General features: G+C 44.3%; 1 protein-coding gene across 5 annotated transcripts in view; it reads right to left on the minus strand.

The window, feature by feature from the left end:
* Positions 1 to 6,479: 6,479 nt before the first annotated feature.
* DGKI (diacylglycerol kinase iota) overlaps positions 6,480 to 17,988 on the minus strand; it is a 168,338-nt gene continuing 156,829 nt past the window's right edge. For 4 of the 5 annotated variants that reach the window (XM_085049507.1, XM_085049505.1, XM_085049506.1 and 1 more), the window contains 3 exons: positions 12,859 to 12,895; positions 10,891 to 10,990; positions 6,480 to 10,014 (listed from right to left, as the gene is read on the minus strand). In XM_085049507.1, coding sequence (XP_084905633.1) covers positions 9,898 to 10,014; positions 10,891 to 10,990; positions 12,859 to 12,895 — 254 coding nt within the window. In that variant the 3' untranslated portion in view covers positions 6,480 to 9,897. Of the gene's footprint in view, positions 10,015 to 10,890; positions 10,991 to 12,854; positions 12,896 to 17,988 lie in introns of those variants that run through there. The other variant, XM_085049508.1, reaches the window with a different exon arrangement.

Below are 17,988 nucleotides of genomic sequence, written 5' to 3' on the forward strand. Positions count from 1 at the left end.
TTACCAGTTTTCATCTCCCATTTGCCAGGTGGCCAGAGGAGATGTTAATATCAATCTGCTCCCTCAAAAGTTTCTCTTCATTCCCCAGGAACCTTTTTGCATCAACAAACTGAAGTGGTGATTTCTGGACTCTTAGGCAATATTCTGTCGTACCAACATAACAGCAGAGAGGTGACAGAAAGAGTTATTTCTGAGATGGGAACTCCCAAAGGAAACATTCTGTGCTTAATGAACTCAATAGGATGGGAGAAAGCTGCTCTAAAATTCAGCAAAATGCTCTTCTCTGAAGAGAGAGAAACCACCTGAATGCTGCTGTTGACTTGAAGTATCACCTGAGTTGAAACTTTCAATACAAGATAGCTCAAACATGGAAATCAGGCATGAGAAGTGCAAATTAACTCATTAGAAAATTGTCATTCTCCAGCATTCTTATCTCAGTTTAGATCAGTTAAACTAAAAAGCATGGGACAAGGCTACTCTCAAAAAGTGGCTCCAGAAGAAGCAGGATACTGTAGAGGATTCACATTGCAAGGCACACCAAAAAAACCCTCAAAAAACAAAAATCAAAAGCACAAAAAAAACCCCCAAAAAACACCAAAACCAAATTAAAAAAATCAAAACCCCAACAACTCTGAAATAGTTAATACACAGCAGATTTTGGGCTTGTGACACAGAGCACCTTACCTGTCTGTGTGTGGGGAAGTGATCTAAATCCCCATTTTACAGATAAGAAAACAAAACTGAGCCACAGGAAGGTTAAATGATTCACCCAAAATGACTCAATGCAAGTGGCAAGAATACAACCTCAAACCCTTGATTTGCCATCTTTAGCCCCATCTCTTTGTCCACACTCTCTCCAGAGAGAATTCTGACAAATTATGACACACAGCAAATACTTTCCCTATTCTGTGACACAACCATGTGCCACAGTTAGTCTTGTAAACTCCCATCAGACAGAAGCAACCATTAAACCCAGCGATGATTTTTTGCATAATCATCTCTGTTTTGCATTAAAACAACAGGTCAGGTCTTGCTGGAAATAAATCCCCACCGAGCTCGCTGTGACAGTCCCATAAACCAAGCTCAGTCCTTATGTATATTGCATTTTCATCAGCACAAAACTGCAGCTCCAAGAATATTTCTGCCCATAGGAAAAACCTGTTTTCCCCCATAACACCTCGAGTTTTCCCAGTGCAAGGCTGCAGAGCCACAGCTGCTCTGAAAGCTGTGCAGAAGCAAAGTAGCAATAGCAGAAGAACAAAGGCAGGGCTGTGGTTTGGAGCAAAATATTCTGCTCACTGACTCAGAGAGGACACTGAAACCCCCGCGGGCTGCCAGAAGGTTTGTGTGGGAGCTGCAGAACACAAGTCCTCAGCTTTAGCATTGGCTAGACTTGCAAAAATCTTTCAAAAGCCTCCTGCTTCCAAAAAGCTGTCTGCAGCCAGAATGACTGGCACAGGGTGTGCAACACAGAATAATATGGGCAGAAGGGAAATAACCTTCATTTCCCACTGTGAAAGCGTGTTTCACCTTGAGGAGATTTCTGCAGAGAAACGTTGGCACTCATATTCCCCTGCCCGGTGGGTCAGTGGCCAAGGCTGGCAGCTCCTAAGTCCATTTTGAAAATGAAAAACTCTAGATTATTCCATTTTCCAGCAGAGTTCCAGGACACAGAGCACAGGGAACACACGGTGTGAGGGCAGTGAGGTGGCACTCATCACCAAGGGCATCCTCAGAGTCATTTTTCTGGGGAGAAACAGGCAAGAATCTGTCCTGAGGCAGAGGGAGAGAATCAAAAAGAGCTTGGAGGAGCCCTCAAGAAATGAATTCAGCTCCTACAGCCCTGCTGATGTCCATGTGTATTTTACACTCTAAATACACACTCATGGGGTGTGTCTGGAACAGAAACCTTCAAAGAGTTGCTACTTTTGCCAGCAAGGTGAGAGATGGATCTTTCTGCCCCTAAAGCATCCCCTGCTTTCCCTTCCCCAGCTCTGCGAGGTGCAACACCAACCTGGGGAGAGACAAAGCTCTGAGAGCTGCTGAGTGCTTTGAAGGCTCAGCCACTTCTTTCCTTCCCTCCCAAAGCTGTTGTGTGATCAAAGGAGGCAGATGGAAGAGAATCGCTCTGCAGTGACATGCAAAGGGAACAGAAGAACCTGATAAGCCCCTGCCATCTCCCTGTGATTTTTCTGAGCTACATGCCGAGCAGAAAGCTGTACAGGAGCAAAGCCAACCCTTTTGCAGGAGAGACCAGCACACTGGCTTGCCAGTTGGAAGCAGAAACACAATTCGCCCAGGCAGAGATTATTTAACAGGAAAATCACAAAGCGAAGAAACATGAGAGGAGAACAAAAAAAAAAAATATATATATATGCATAAGAATTTGCCTATTGATATTAAAACTAGGTGTGGAAAGGTTGAAATCAAGCCCTCAGGTAGGAAATACCCAAGTCCATCATACTTCCCATCTGTTTAATCCTGAGATTACAACTCAGGCATTACAAGTGCCCTCAGAGGCGCCTTTAGTGCTGCACATCCAACTCGTTCCTAGTTCAGAGGATTTCAACATTCCCTGCCCGTGTCTGTACATGGCCAGAGGAGATCCAACCATCTGTGACTGGTCAAGCAGAAGTGTCAAAAGAAAAAAAAAAAAGCACAAGAGCAGGATTTTGACCTTTCCAGGCAACAAATGAAGGTAGGATGAGCTAAGGAAAGAAGAGGTGGTGAAAAACTAAAGACTTCAGTACAGAAGCTCTAGAAAGGAAGGGGAGAAGGGAGGAAAAGCAAAGAGCACTGAAGAATATTTAAAATCAAATTTAAATGAAATTATGTTCTATTTCCTTCCTGCCATTTGCAGCCAACAAGATCACTGTTTTCCTTAGCTTTGACATGAATGTACTCCTCCCATATGCCATGCAGATAAGGAGAGTGTTACAATAATTGCAAGATCACAGACAAAAACCACAACTGCACCCACCTCCTGTTAAAACAGGAACTTCAACAGAATTCCCATTTATCAACAGACATCCCATTCTGATGGAGGGAAAAAAACATCCTGGAAAAGGACTGAAGCAGGGGACTGGAGGGGAAAGACAGCTGTTCTCTTTGTGACCTACAGCAATCATTAATTTTGATGTGGCACTGCTTCCATTCATTCGGGAGGAAAACAATTAGATCTATCCAATTTTGATACCCATTTACTGGTTACAGAGTTATTCAAGAAGCAGCATTGCAAATCCCCATCTAGAAAAGAACAATGCATGTGGAAATCATTCTGTAGGATTCCCCATTCCCAGGGAACAGCTTAACTTTGCTTTTCTAATTTTGTAATCTTCTATTTTTTATATGAATGTCACACAGGAAAAGCAGCTCTGGAAAAGTGGGACTACTTACTGAAGCCTAATTAGCCAAGTGGAAATCACTCATGTCTGCTGCATCAGGCTCAAGAGCTCCTTGAGCTTCTTCTCCATACCTGCAAATCAAACTGATCTGTACATTTCCTAGACAGAATTTGGATTCCTCAATACCTGTAGGAGCAGAGATTACCTTCCAGCTCTGCTTGACCACAGGTCGAGGGAAAAAAGGTGAAATGGAATGTCACTCAGGTGGGTGGAATCAGAAGGCCATTTTCCTCATTAAAATGAAGTGCAGCAGCAGTTGGGTAATTGCAGCAGCACTTGTGGCAGCAGAGCATTGGATTGCACATTCCCATCAGTGGGGTTTACACACCAGGCAGCCTCCCAGACAGGGATAATTGAAGAGCCAGGTGTTGCACTTCAGCAGGAGGAGGCTGCCTGGAGATGGAGCAATTACAGACAGAGTATTATATCACTCGAAGAAATAGTGCTTTATTCTTGCGTGTCAACGTGCTGCTACAGCTTCTGTGTACTTTGCATAGGAATGCTGAGGCTGTTGAAATATTGGTGAATTCTGAAATAGCATTCCCAGATCAGGGTTTCGATTCTAGTGGATGAGGGCAGCAAAATAGAAACAAATTTTTTGAAGAAAGCAAGTTTTTTGGGTGTTCACCTACCTTCATGTGCCTGTCAAGAGAATCACTGCCTTCTTAGATTCCCCAAATCTCAGACATGTAGGAGATCTAAGAGCATAAGCTGACTGTTTTAACACGGCTTAGCATCAAATTGTTTCCTGAAACATAGATGTGTTAATACTGAAACAAACGTTTTTGTTACAAGGCATTCTCCTGCTCAGCTTTTAGAAGTCATGATGTGCTGCATCAGAATGAAAGGGTTTAAAAATTACCTGCCTGTCTTCCCCACTCTCTGGGTAACTAGATACATGTGTACTGCATAGGACAGATTGGGTTTTTTGTCTTTTGGGATTTTTTTTTTTTAAAAAAAGCAGTCAGGGAAACAAGAAACTGCAGCTGAGACTGGAATGTGGCACCTTATAAATAAGGCAGGAGACAAGATGCACTCTGATGGCTGAATACAGTAAGGTTATTCAGCTCTAAGCCTGCCTAATCACTGAAGTCAAATGTAATGAATTTACTGGTGTGATCAAGGCCCGAGGGAGGGAATTTTCCCCTTTTGCACAAATGGCACCACACGTGGGCCAGGAAATTCCTTGGCCAAGGCAGGGGGTGTTGCTGCAGGGCACAGGTCCAGGGGATGAGAGAACACCATGGCAGTGGGGCTGGAAAGGCTGGGGAGGGGAAGCCCTGAGCTCTGGGACCTGCAGGGATCTCAGGGACCCCAGAGATGTCCCCTGCCATGGCAGAACCTGGAGTAGAAGCAGCCAGGGTCACTTGGAGTGGTCACTGCTGGGTGATCCACTCATAGAACCAGAACTGAGAAATTTTCCAAGTGTGTCTCCACTGGTACCTCTGGGCAAAGGCTGAGCCATCCCAGCTCCTCTCCAGGTTGTGTTCACCCCAACAGCTAGCTGAAGGGTTGGATTTTATCTCTTCTCAAGGCATTTCCATGAATTCCATCCTGCCCTTACAGAGGGAGGTAAAACACTGAAGCTCGAGACACATCCTCCACATAAAATCCATCAATATGCTTGAAAGCAACTTTTAGCACATTACTGAGCTGCCGTTGCAATCAACAGATTTTGGCAGGCAGAGCATGGAATTTAAGGCTGTGGCAAGCCATTGGTAAGAAAAATATAGTTGTTAAGAAAGCAAAATGAGAAGATGAATATCACAGTGAACAGTGTAGTACTGAGTCCCATAACTTCACATAAATGCAGAAAGGCACAGGAGTATAAGCTGTTTCCAGGACTGCTAAAATGTCTGAAGATACTCACATTTGATGATTTAGACTAATTAGGAATTTAATAACCCAGTGTCACTTTGGCTCAGATGCATTGAGGAAAATAAAGAGAGGAAACAAAGTCTTATGAATGGAAAAGAATAGGTAAAATGGAGGTCAAAACATTACTTTTAGCAAGCTTAAAAACAAGTCTTATAAAATACTTCTCTATAGATGTTATTTTGGTGCAAAAGAAGCAAGAAGTGGGGCAAGGCAAATAACACACCTCAAATGGATCAGCACAAGGAACTGATTTTTTTCTTGGAGTACACAGTGTGCAAGGATGGAATTTCCTTGGAGTTTCTTCGAGGCATCCAAATTTCCAGCATGTCCCTACATTTCTTCACTAAACTCCCAGAAAACTTGAGGTTACCAGTGTATTTGCCCATTTCATACCCCAGGGACAGACTGATCATGGTTTTGCCATCCTGGAAGGGTCAATGCATAAGGGTAGGATGGCTGAAAGGAAAATAGCCACTTTCTGGATGAAATTGTGTTAGAAACTTTCACTGCTCACTGTCACAGCAAAGACACAGAAAAAAATGAGGCAAAGAGGCCATGAAATATTACTGAAACAAACCTCCCACAGCCACACCACCAGAAAAACCATCCATTTTTACACAACAGCACCAGCTCTGCAAATACACCTGGGAAGATCAATGGCAACAAAACATGAATATTGTACTATTTTCTCTGTCTGTGGTTCTCCTGAGTGACAGTCCTCATGTAGCAGGGGACATCTCATGTAGACTGAATGCATCATGAGTTGAGACTGAGCAATTCTGCTGCTGCTGCTGGGGAAAAGCAAGAGTGACAGGTGTCAGTAAAACCACCTCCAGACACCCTCAAGTGCTAAAACACAGCCAAGCAAGGCAGCACACGAAATGGTGAAAGGGCCCCTGGAGTCTGACACCTGTTTTGTAACAAGAAAAAAATTGCTTTGAACGCCTGTTTTACAAAAAGAAAAAATTCAGCCTCACATCTCACAGTATTGAGGGATGCCTGGGGAAGTTGTGGATGACCTGGAAGTGCTCAAGGTCAGGTTGGATGGAGCTCTGAGCAGCCTGGGCTAGTGCAAGATATCCCTGTCCATTCATTCTATGCTAAAAGTGAAAAATATTTGACAGCATTATGCCTTGAATAACACATAAAAGATACCTCTGGCATTGAAAGGTGAAATAATAAGAGTAACTGATGCTATTAAATTACAAAATTAAGTTTATTTTGTCAACATTATAAATACTTTCTTTCCCTCCATTCGACTCCAAAATGAGATAGTAAAACCAGTACAGTGGAACAATTCAGGAGCTCCTCAGTTCTGCTGAAAAAGGTTCCCTTTAATAACAAATTAAAATGGAAAATGACATTTTGTCAGTCCAGCAGTCTCAGTAGCTGAGCATCCCTGGGTACTTTGTCATTCAAATGGCACAATTTTAAGCATTTTCTCATATGTATGTGTGCACCTATATACATGCATACTGATATTTATAAATATACATATATATAGTAATATACACACATGAACAGACACAGCCACTGAACAGACACTTTTAGTAAATCAAAATGCTTCACAAGGAATTTAAGTGGATTCCCAGCTGCACACTGGAATGTGGGCTCTGCCCAGTGCAGGCACAATTGTTCTGTACTAAACTACACCCCAAGTGCTCCAGAGATTCAACACAAAGTGTCACCTTTAACTGCTGCACTCTGCCTGCTTCTGGTGGCTGTCCAAAATTGAGAACCCCAGCACACTTGGAAGAGGGTGAGGAACAGTCCTGCAGCATCCTGGTCCCCAGCTGCCCTCAGTGAAAAGACTTCTGACATTCCTTGCCATGCATGAGCCATTGTAGGAAAAACCAGATGAGCTCTGTTGTCTAAGCTCTGTTACCTACAAACACAAGACATCACCAGCATCCAGTGCATGATGTGGGCAGTGCTTTGGGACACCTTGGAGATCAAAGGCACTACATCCTGCCAGGTGCTGAGGGCTGTTTTTGCCATTCAGTGATTCTCCTGCTGAGCACACAGCACGGCAGCTTGCCAGACACAATAACCTCATTCTGATCATATCATCCCACTGCAGCTTCCAGGCAAAGGGAGCACACGAGGGAATGTGGCTTGCAAGGTCCTGTGAGCAGCCCAAATGGCACAAAATGGCTTGGGAAAGCTGCCCATCCTGACAGGCTGCTCCAGAGGCAGCTGCAGATCCCTCCTGGGTACCAGGATGGGCTGGCAGGGGGGACAGCTGGGGACAGAGGGACAGAGCCAGCTCCCTCACCATAACCCACATGTGAGGCTCTGTGAGGAAAGAAAACCTTCACTGCCCCACCTGCTTCATGGGACCTCTCAGGGACCTCTCAGTGACCTCTCAGTGACCTCTCAGTGACCACATTCAGCCTCAGCACAGGCCAGAGCCAAGCTCCTGTCATTGAAACTTCCTCCATCCCTCACATCAGCAAAAAACCCGAAAAGGTTAAGCGTATGTTATTTGATGGTAACACAGTTCTTATCAAATATATAGCAATGTTACAGTAATGTCTTTTCTCACAGCTGGGAAGTGATGCAAGGCTTACTAAGAAACCACAATGTGAGGATCTTCCCTGCGGAAATTTCACGTACACCAAGACTATGTTCTGATTTTTTTTTATTTTAGCAGTTGCCAAATTCTCTTCTAATATATACACATATTTGCTCCACAAGCCCCATGATAATTATCAAGGGAAGTGATTTGGCTTTCATATTTTATTTTTTTAAATGAGAAAGGTAAAGACAGAAAATAAGACAAAATACATTTCATGTCGCCATTGATCTATAGATTACAAATATATATAGTTTCCTTCCAGAGGAAGAAATACTAAAGAAATATTTTGCCCATATCAAATGAACTTTTGAAAAGAGGAAAAAAAAATTAAAAATATATTTTTCAGCTCCCCCCCTCCCTACCACAACAATCACTGGTGATTGAAAAAAAAAAAAAATCGCATTCATTTGATTTCCTCCACTTCTATCAAAGAAGAAAAACTTATCTGGATAATGACCTGAGTTATTTTCATGGTTTTCAAATATATGTAGCCCCAGTGATCACCATCTATCAGAGAGCAACCCCTAGCAAGGCATGTGAAAACAAACACTAGTGGATCTTTTGAATCAAACAACAAAGCAAAATTCAAAAATGTATTGCAAGAACCATGCCAAAAGTCAGCTGAGCTGACATCTTCATGGGATCTGGTCTGACACAGTAGAAGTGGAAGCTCTGCTATTTTATCAGCTGAGATAGCAATTGGAAACCCAGAGGTGAAACAAATTGCTTATGCCTGTGTACTTGTGTTTGCTTTCTCTTCTTTTATGGTTTTAAGACAGAGAACAGATGAGTGCAGAAGACCCAGCTGGCCTTTACAGCAGCTAAGCTCTACATTTCCAAACCTACTGTGGGAAACAAGGCAAAGAGCTGCTGCTTGTCCTTCTCCAGGGGGACAGACTCTCCAAAACATTGTTCCCTTGAAAAATCAGGCAGTTACAGGTTCATTCAGAGAAGGTTTTCCCATTCCCAGTGTGACCAGGCCAATTCCCATGTGTTTGTTGGCAGCAGCAAACCCAGGCTGATGCTCCAGGTCTCCTTCCTCCCTCTGGCTGCACTGCAAAGGGGATTAAGTCCCTCAGTCAGTCCATCAGAATCCCTCAGTCTTGCACAAACCTCTCCCCCAGGCAAAACCCATCTTTTCAGAAATAAAGAACAGCTATCAACCTCTAGCCAGGCCTGAAACCTGAGCCAAAGTGATATGAGAAACCTTCCTGGTGACTTTCAGCATGGTATATCCCAAATACCTCCTTTCCACACAAATCACTATCTCAGGAGGATGCCACAACCACATGCCCAGCAGGAGTGAGATTTGGGCTTTGTCACTGCTGTCAATCTGACCGTGCCACACAGCCTGGGAAACAAGGCAAGATCAGCATCCTCTCCTGATCCAGGACACTCCATGGACAGCACAGCTTCCCAGAGGATGGCAAGGGAGGGAATGGAGCTGGGAAAAACATTGGGAATTTCCTAAGGGCATCCAGAGCTCCTCAAAGATTCTGCTACTGCCTGACCATTTGTGAAGACAACACAGAGATAACAGGTAATATTGAACTGATGAGAAGTGGGGGGAACAGGAGAATAAAAGCAATGCAGGAAACTGTAAGGATGGAGGAGGGCCTGGTTGGGTGGCTTAATGTCCCAGTCAGCTTGGAGTTCTGTTCCCCCACACCCTCTTTCCTCTTTTTTTCTTTTTCTTTTTTAAATAAATTGTACAGATGAACATGGGAGAAGTTCATGCTACTTGCTGGAAGCAATAAAGTTAAATTTTCGCGGCCTGTGGATTCCACAGACCTCTGAGTGTCCCACCTCATCCACCACGGGCTAACCCATGGAACACAACCGTTCCGTGGCCAGACTCAGTAGCCCTTAGAAACTGGTGGCATGTCCTCCTCAGGGGTTCTCCTCGAGAGCCAGAGACACATTGATCCCATCAGTTTCCTCCACGTTGATTCCATCAGTTTCCTCCTCCCGCCACGCCCGAGCGCCTCAGCTGCAGTCTCGAGATTTCCAGGGGATCCTCGTGGATGTTTTCAGGCGTCAGACTGCTGTCTCTAGATCCTCGTGGGAAACCATCTGGTAGTTCTGCCTGCTCTCCAGGTAGGAGGCCAGGTCGGGGTCGCCAGCTTGCTGGGCTCTGTCACGAGGGGTTTTACCCTGGAATGAGAAACACGAGGACAAAATCTTGGGCTAATGTGTTTAGAGCAGATGATTTAGAGGCAGAAAATGATTAACAGGTCAGAAGCCACTTGTCTGGATTTCAGAAAGGGTTTTTTATCTGTTTCAGAAGGTTTTTTTGCAATGTAAAATTCTGTCATCGTAGAATCATGGATGATCTCTCTTCCCATTTTAGGCTCCCTCATCCAGCCCAAGGAGGTGGGAATTGTTTCCAATTCCCTGGCTGCAGCAAAGGTGCTTCTGACTCTGCAGCCCAGAGAAATAGCCCACTCTAGCTGCTGACCACAGGGAATTGTGCTCAGAAACTCCAGAGAGGCAGCTTCTGGACCATCTTCCTAAGAAATCCAATTATTACAATGACAGAATATTCCTTAGATTTAACTTTTAGAAGTTAAATCCCAGACTTCTTTCTCAGTCAAGTTTACACCAAGAGAATTCTGTGGTTAGTGTGACATCAGTGAGCACAGGGAGCAAAAGAAAATGGTCAGCCATCCTCACAAAGCCAGTCAGCCACAATAATGAAGCCTCACAGATGCTGTGCAGTCACAAACCAAGCGTCCTGCAGGTGGTCCTTGCCCTCTCTCCTGACCACACAGGAGGAGGACACTGCTGTGCCATGGAGATGCCTCATTCACACCCAACACACTGCACAGTTTGAGGCCAGACCCTCACTATGGTGACAATGACCCATGTTGGGGACTGAACCGAAATACTTCAATAATACAGTTTTTCCTATGAAAATAGCCCCAAAGGAGCTGCTCTTGGCACACACAAGCCACGCAAACAGCAGGGCTGGATGCTGCTGGGTGTCTCTGGGCTGCAGGGGTTGATCAGTGCTCGCTGGAGCTGCCTTACCTTGGAGTCTGTCTTCCTCAGGGAGGCTCCTGCATCCACCAGGAGCTGGCAGACGGCTCGGTGGCGCTGGCAGGCTGCCTTGTGCAGAGCTGTCTCACCCCTGGGGCAAAGCACAGAAACCAGCAGTGAGACACAGCACAGCAATGAACATCTATGGGGTTTGAGGTGCAGAGGACAGACAGAGGATGCTGCATGGCTGAGAGGTTCCCTCGTGCTGGCAGAGGTAGATTTGGGTCCTCTCTCAGCATTTACATCCTTTGACTCTGTAGGAAAGTCTAACTCACAAAAAACAGGTGAAAAACATCTGAGGGGTGGGAAAGAAGCATGCACAGGTTTTATGTATTCAGAGGACTGAATGTCACATTCCCATCCAGCCACCAGCTCTGTTAACTCCTGCAAAGGCAAACTAGCCACCAGGTGAAACAGCAACAGGGTTTGTTTCTTCCTGCAATTTCTTTGCTCAGCTTTGTTCTTGGACTCATCCTAGAAAAATCCTGCACTTGCTGCCCCAGTTCTGTACTCTGCTCTCTCTTGGGTGTATGAGAGCAAGAGCTGTGTGTTTGTTTTCCACTCTCTCTGAGCTGCTGGGGAAGCTTGAACACATGCTTTTCAGAAAAGAAGACTGTGTAGGGGGAGCACATTTGCTGCAAAGCTTCTCACTCAGACTGGAGCTGGGTCTGGCAGGATTCTGAAGCTGACTGCAGCACTAAGAGTAAAGAAATCTGCCTGGATTTGCCTGGGAAGAACAGGAAAGTATGCTTGGAGTGGGTTGAGAAGGTGTCCTGAATACTAGCATCCAACAAGCAGGGCCTTTACATAACCTGTCAAATATCAAATGACAAGGAATACATGCAGCAGGACAAATCTTGCACCTACCTACAGAGTGCACAGAGGAATTTTCAGAATTTGAAATACTAATAGGAAGCCTTGTAATGAATAAGCCCTTGCTGCATGAGAAATAGTATCAGAATGGAATAATATCCTATTGTGTATACATATATAATTGGATATATATATCCAATTATATATTTTACCCAATGGGATAATATCCCTGAGGACCAAAGAACAAATTCATACTGCCAAACTCATACTTCCCTTTCCTAGGAGCTATTAGTAGAGGAACATTTGTAAAGGGAAGCCCCCATGGCTGTGCTCACTGACATTTTATTTCAGTGCTTGTGCTGCACTCCTGGGTGAACAGAACCAGGCAGACCACTCAGTCCCTGTCACCTCTGGCCTTCACTCATGCCCCTTGTGCAAAAGGTGTTCTCTGTTGGCAGAGGAGGGCACTGTGGGATGAGAAATGGTAGGCTGGATCCCTATGAGAAATCCTGCTTTTGCTTCCCATGAATTACATGCACTTTCCAGGATTATTCATGCTTCCCTTACACACTTTTGTGATATTTTGATTATACAATGAGATGGAGAGCAGTTGGGAACTAGAAAGGAAACTAATTTGTTTGGTGTTTTGATTTTTTTTTTAAATAGAAGTGATTAATGTTTTAACTACTTGATGGAAACCTTCAACTGCCCAGGTCCTGACCACTTGGGAGAGCTAAGGCAGAGCACCCTGGATGAATCAAGAAGTGACTGAAAAAATGAGCAAGAAAAGTAATTTCCTGACTTCTGGAATTTACTCTTCAGGTTGGTCCCTTAGTAGCTGGAGGCCAGAAACATCAAAACACAATGCAGGGCTTCTAGTCCTCTAGAAAGAGTAAGAAGAATGGGAAGCAATAGAGAGAATGTCCTTTGCAACATCCCAGAAATGTTTGTTTTAGGCAAGAAAGCCACATATGAGGTGCCTGATGTGTGGTTTTTAGGGGGACTTCAGTTTGTTTGTCTGGTTTTGAGGAGCTGTGCCATTTCACAAGCTTTTTCCTATTTAAAAGGAAAAAAAGCACTTGAAAACCAAGAGAAGTCTGCTAGTCTAACACACAAAATGGGAAGGACAGAGCAGGTTATACTCACGTTTCACTGTCTGTCATGTCCAGTAATTCAGATGGACCTGCAAAAGATAGTCAGGTGTGTCATGTAGAATTTGACTGCATGACTAACAGAGAATGTCTACCAGGAGGAGATTTTCAGCACAAATATGTAAAAGAAGCCAAAAAAAAAAAGCTGAACCTGCACAAATATACCGAATTTCAATGCTATATTTGCTTGTGTGAGCCCTTGCACTGATAAAATTCTGAGTGCACAGTCACTGCTGGAGTGTCAGCAACAGGGAGTTGCAGCCTCTAAATTATACTGGGAATGAATATTCATGGAGTTTATTTTCTCACTCTTCACCTTGCTCAATTAAGTGGTTCACATAAGTACAGTACACTGAAATTGCTGATACACTGGAAACCCTGATATATTGCAAGTTCAAATCTATTGTTGGTATTAGAGGGAAAATGTCATTAGGAAGTTGAAATTAGCCAAATTCCATCCTGAATGACATCCCTGTGCTGCTCCATTTAATAGTGTTTTACAGAATGTAGATCAGGGTGGAATATTCCCAGCAGTCTTTATATTGATATGCAAATCCTGTACTCTGCTGGTTAGCAATGATCAGGAAAGTAAGATTAAGAGAAACAGAAAAGATTTTTAAGTGGGAGAAAAAAATAATGCATTTATGTTCATGTTCTTTTGTCCTTGATATTCACCACTGGCAGATATTTATAACAGGACATTCCATCACCCAATTACAGTGATATGGAAAGGCTAGGATCTGGATGGAATTTGAAAAAAAAACCAACTTTTCCTTTGCAATCTGTCATATGATTCTTCTCTGCACTGCTCTGGAGGGTAGTGTTAGATGGTATGGGGCAGTTAGCAAGGGGAACACGGAAACTTTACAAGAATTTTCCTTCCTGCACATGAGTATTTCTCCTCAGCACACTGTGACTTTGAAATTCAAGAGTCCTCAAGAGCTCACAGCAAATCTCACCTGAACCCGAGGAATTTCACACTCCTTGCTCACAAAGCCCTACACACAACCTCTGCACACTCCTTTCCCTCGGAGTGTGAGTCAGAAGGGAGCAGAGCAGCCTGACTTCACCTCACTGCTTTTACAGTGGACACCTGGAGTGTCCCTGGGGGCTCCTGCAGCTGCACACAGCTCCTTCATTTCATCTTCTGTCACCATGAAAAAGGTGGTGCTCAGTCCTCAGTGCTCAGGGAGTTGTGTATCATTTCATACCTGCTAGGACAGTTCTCTAAACTCGGTGGCCACTGTCAGTTATTTCCTGCACCCTGACTCTGCCACCACATTTGGCAGATGTGTGTTCACTCCTGTCTAGCAAAAACAAGAATCTCTCACTACCCCTGAGCTCCCAGAAGCATGAAGAATGATAAAGGGGCAATAAGCAGAGCCTCTCGTTGAGAGGAAAGAAAAATAATGCCTGAGAAACTAAAAAGACAATTAAAAAAAAAAAAAAACCACATATGAAAAAAAGGATTCCTTTACATTTCCTAGGAGAAAACTGTGTTCTCTCAAAAATAAAGGTAATTCCCCATGGCTTCCTGCAATGCCACATCCCAGGGTTAGGTGAGCAGGAATGGCTTGCAGTGGGTTAGAAAACACACTGCCAACTATTATTTCTGTTCTTGGAGCAAGGCAGGCTGTGTGGCCAAGGTGGGGCAAGGTGACAGGTCTGGCTTTATGGGACATTCAGGTACTTGCCCAGCTAAGCGGAAAAAGGTGTTAAAAGATTAGCAGGAAGGATGGAGAGTTGTTAGGAGAATGTGAGCTGAGAGGGAGAAGAAAGCTGGGGCTGGAGAGAAGCCAAGGGTGAAGGAAAATGGTCTGAGCAGGGAGAAAAAGCAGGGCTGGGACAGAGGAGCTCAGTGCTGAGGGCTGTGAGAGCAATCTGTGAGTACAGAGCTGAGGAGATGACAGGTATATCCCACCTAAGGTGCTCTCCTGGACACTCCCCAAATTAGGCATTTCATGGGACAGCCCTGCCTCCATCCAAGTCACACACACCAGAGACTGGGGTCAATAATTAGCTGCACAACATGCTACCAGGATTCACTAATTTCATTCTCTCCAGCCTATCTCTGAAGCTGCAATGCCCCAACTCACACACACAGCCTGAGCTGTGCCCTTCACTCCTTTATCCCGCTTCCACTTGTGCCTCTCTTCAACCATCTCACGCCCTCCTCCTAATTCCCCTTCCCCTCTCTTTTGGCCCTCATTTTTACATCAGTCTCCCTGGCGCTGCCAACCGAGCATTCCAAATCCCCCTCTGCCCAGGGACAAAAGCTGCACAGATGTGGGAAGGGCTGGCACTGGGAAAGCTAACGGCACTGTCATCCTGACCCAGCGGGGAGGCGGCTGTTCTAGCCTGGGACAAGAGGCACAGAAAGAAAAGGGGACCGAGGAGCAGAGAGAAAGAGGACAAAATAACCCAATAGAAAATCCGGAAGGGAAATGCATGAGTGAGATTTCTGGCGGGGGGGAAAACCAGCAGGGGGGGAAATAAAAACAAAAGATGGAAATGTGGGGAGAGGTGGAGGGAGGAGGGAAAAAAAAAGAGAGAGAGAAAGAGGGAAAGAGACTGGGGGGCTGAAGAATGGCAGGATGGGGATGGGGGGAGAAGTTTGCTTGAAAAGAGCTGAAAAGCATGACGCACTGGGGGGAAGCCCAGCTGAGATCACTCTCTTTCCTTAGCATCGCCCATAGACTGTCTGTGCAGAATTATTCACTCCTTCCCTCCTCTCCTTTTGCCCTCTCTCCCTCCACCAAAGCCCTGCTCCAGTTTCTCAGGAGGCAGAGCAGCCTGAGCTGGGCATGGCAGGAGATGCTCAAAAGCACTGCTCCTTCTCTGAGCTCACAATAACAAAAAAAAAAAAAAAACTTTATGTCATTATATTTAGAGGCATTTCCAAAATATACAGCAGCACACATTCTGAAAGTAATGTCAGACATTATCTCCATTTCTCAGTGTTTATCTGCCTAAAGCCTCTTTATTTAATAACCTGATCAAGATTGTTAGCTGGAGGACAAAACTGGATGTGGTTCCTTACTTTCAAAGTGGGAGTATTTTTAAAATAACAGTAACCTGGAAATTCAGAACTATTTCTAGCCCTTTCCCCAGCTCCACACTCTTCTTTTTTACCTGATGTGAAAATTAACAGTAGTTTGTTTTTTTTCTGCTACATCTCTTAGCTCAGAATTTCCACTGTAACATAGAGGCTAGTCAGGTTATGGGAGCATTCCTTTCAACCTGCCTGTCAGCCAAATTGCCTTAAATTTGGCCTGAAATTAAAATGGGCTATGTGATGCCTTGTGCCTTCTAGAAAAAGTAAACTGTTTTCTGCTTCAGCCTCTCACAAATGACTACTACCCCAAAACAGCCTGGATATACGAACAAGTGCCATACAAACTTTCATTCAGGGTTGCTTCCTGATGGTTATTCAAATTTTGTCCCCAACACACATCTCAATCACAGCAAAACTTGCTTTCCAAAAACCTTCTTAGGAGCTTCTGAACTTGGTCAGGATGCAAATTCAGATTCACTGATGGCTCTTAACTCTGGATTTTGCTGTGCTAAGATTAACAAAAGCATCACCTTTCTTTTTATCGGAGGCTGCTTTGTAGCAAAGCAAGGACACTGAGGTTTGAGGACACAAATGTTTAGGATGGGATGCCCTACAGGCTATCTGCTGCATCAAAAGTTCCCACAACAAACTCCTAAGGCAACAGGAAACATCTTTCCTCTCTTCTGTTCAAAATTAAAATACCCTAGATGAACTACAGAGTTCTTGCTTGTCTTTTGAATGTCTAGAGAAGACAAGCACAAGGCAAATGGAATTATTTGTGTAATGTTTATAAATTATAAATTTTTCACAGCTGCCAGAAAAGGACTCCAATCCAAGCTTGATACCAAATACAGATGAATTAGGAGGTTCTTTTCCTAGCAGAGGTTCTTAAGCCTTCCTTAATTCTGCTTGTGTTAAGCAAGCAGACATTTAACTCCTCTAATGCACATGCATTAGGATGTGAGGCAGCTGCTGACTGCAGCATTAAAAACCTGTGCTTCTGACAGCTACAAAGTTTGGCCCTCAGTTTCTAGCTAAGCATTTCTTACCTACAGACAAGTTTTTGAAGCTGACTCTTCCATTAAAAGCAAAAGGCTCCTGATTTAGGTGGGCAACCTTGAGCAACCGATGGGTCTGTGTAGATACACAGTGTGTCTGCTCTTCCTGCACAGGGGATGGAGACCAACTGCTCAGAACAACTCTTCCTGCAGCAGCAGCAGCTGTTATCCTGACACCTCCACTGGTGCTTCAGCTGCTGCTCCAGGCTGGTGCTGAGCCACTGTGAGTTAGCTCAGCAGTGTCCCTGTGTGACTCATCTCTGCCATTTCTAATTTAAGGTAGGTTATTTCCCTCCCCTTAGCATCTGAAATCATTCTGATCGTGATCACAGGATAACCTTTCGTGTTAATGCACCTTCTTGTGTTTGCAGAAAGCCATCTCCCCACCAAGGACAGCTTTAGCATCACTACAGCACTTTCCTTCCTTTGTAATCCTAGTTCTATGGGTGCCACTCCTGTATTGAGCTGGATTCACCCCGCTGCTTCTCAAACTAGACAGCTGAAGTTCCTGGGGAAGTGGGTTTTGTCTGCTATTGTTGCTGCTGTTTTTTAGAGATATTCAGAAGATTTTTCTGTGTGTGGTTAATAATAGATTTTCTGTGCTGTGTGCTTGAGGGTATTTTACAGTGGAACTCCTGTTGTCATTAATCTCCAGCCATGTATGGGAAGTTAACAAACTACAAAGGAAGTGTGACTGGGCAGAGGTAATTGCCAGAACAGAAGTAAGACTCATCTTTATGAGATTTTTATGGGTGGATATCAGCAGAAACAAGAAGCTCCATACAGGGAAATCCTCAGATATTAGCAGCATTGGATCAGGTCACATTCAGTAATTAATGCTGAGAAGATTCCAAATGCCAGAGAATGCAAAAAAAACAAACAAGGACATTATGATGATGATGATGATTCAGCAAGAGAGCTCATTTGTGACTGAGAAGTGCCCAGGGTAGAAATGAGTTTCATTAATTGCTTGGTGGGAGAAGAGAGGAAGCCTCTATTATTGCATTGTCCC

The sequence above is a fragment of the Lichenostomus cassidix genome, chromosome 1Ab (genome assembly GCF_008360975.1).
Source record: "Lichenostomus cassidix isolate B80296 chromosome 1Ab, HeHo_3.0, whole genome shotgun sequence".
Classification (NCBI taxonomy): domain Eukaryota; kingdom Metazoa; phylum Chordata; class Aves; order Passeriformes; family Meliphagidae; genus Lichenostomus; species Lichenostomus cassidix.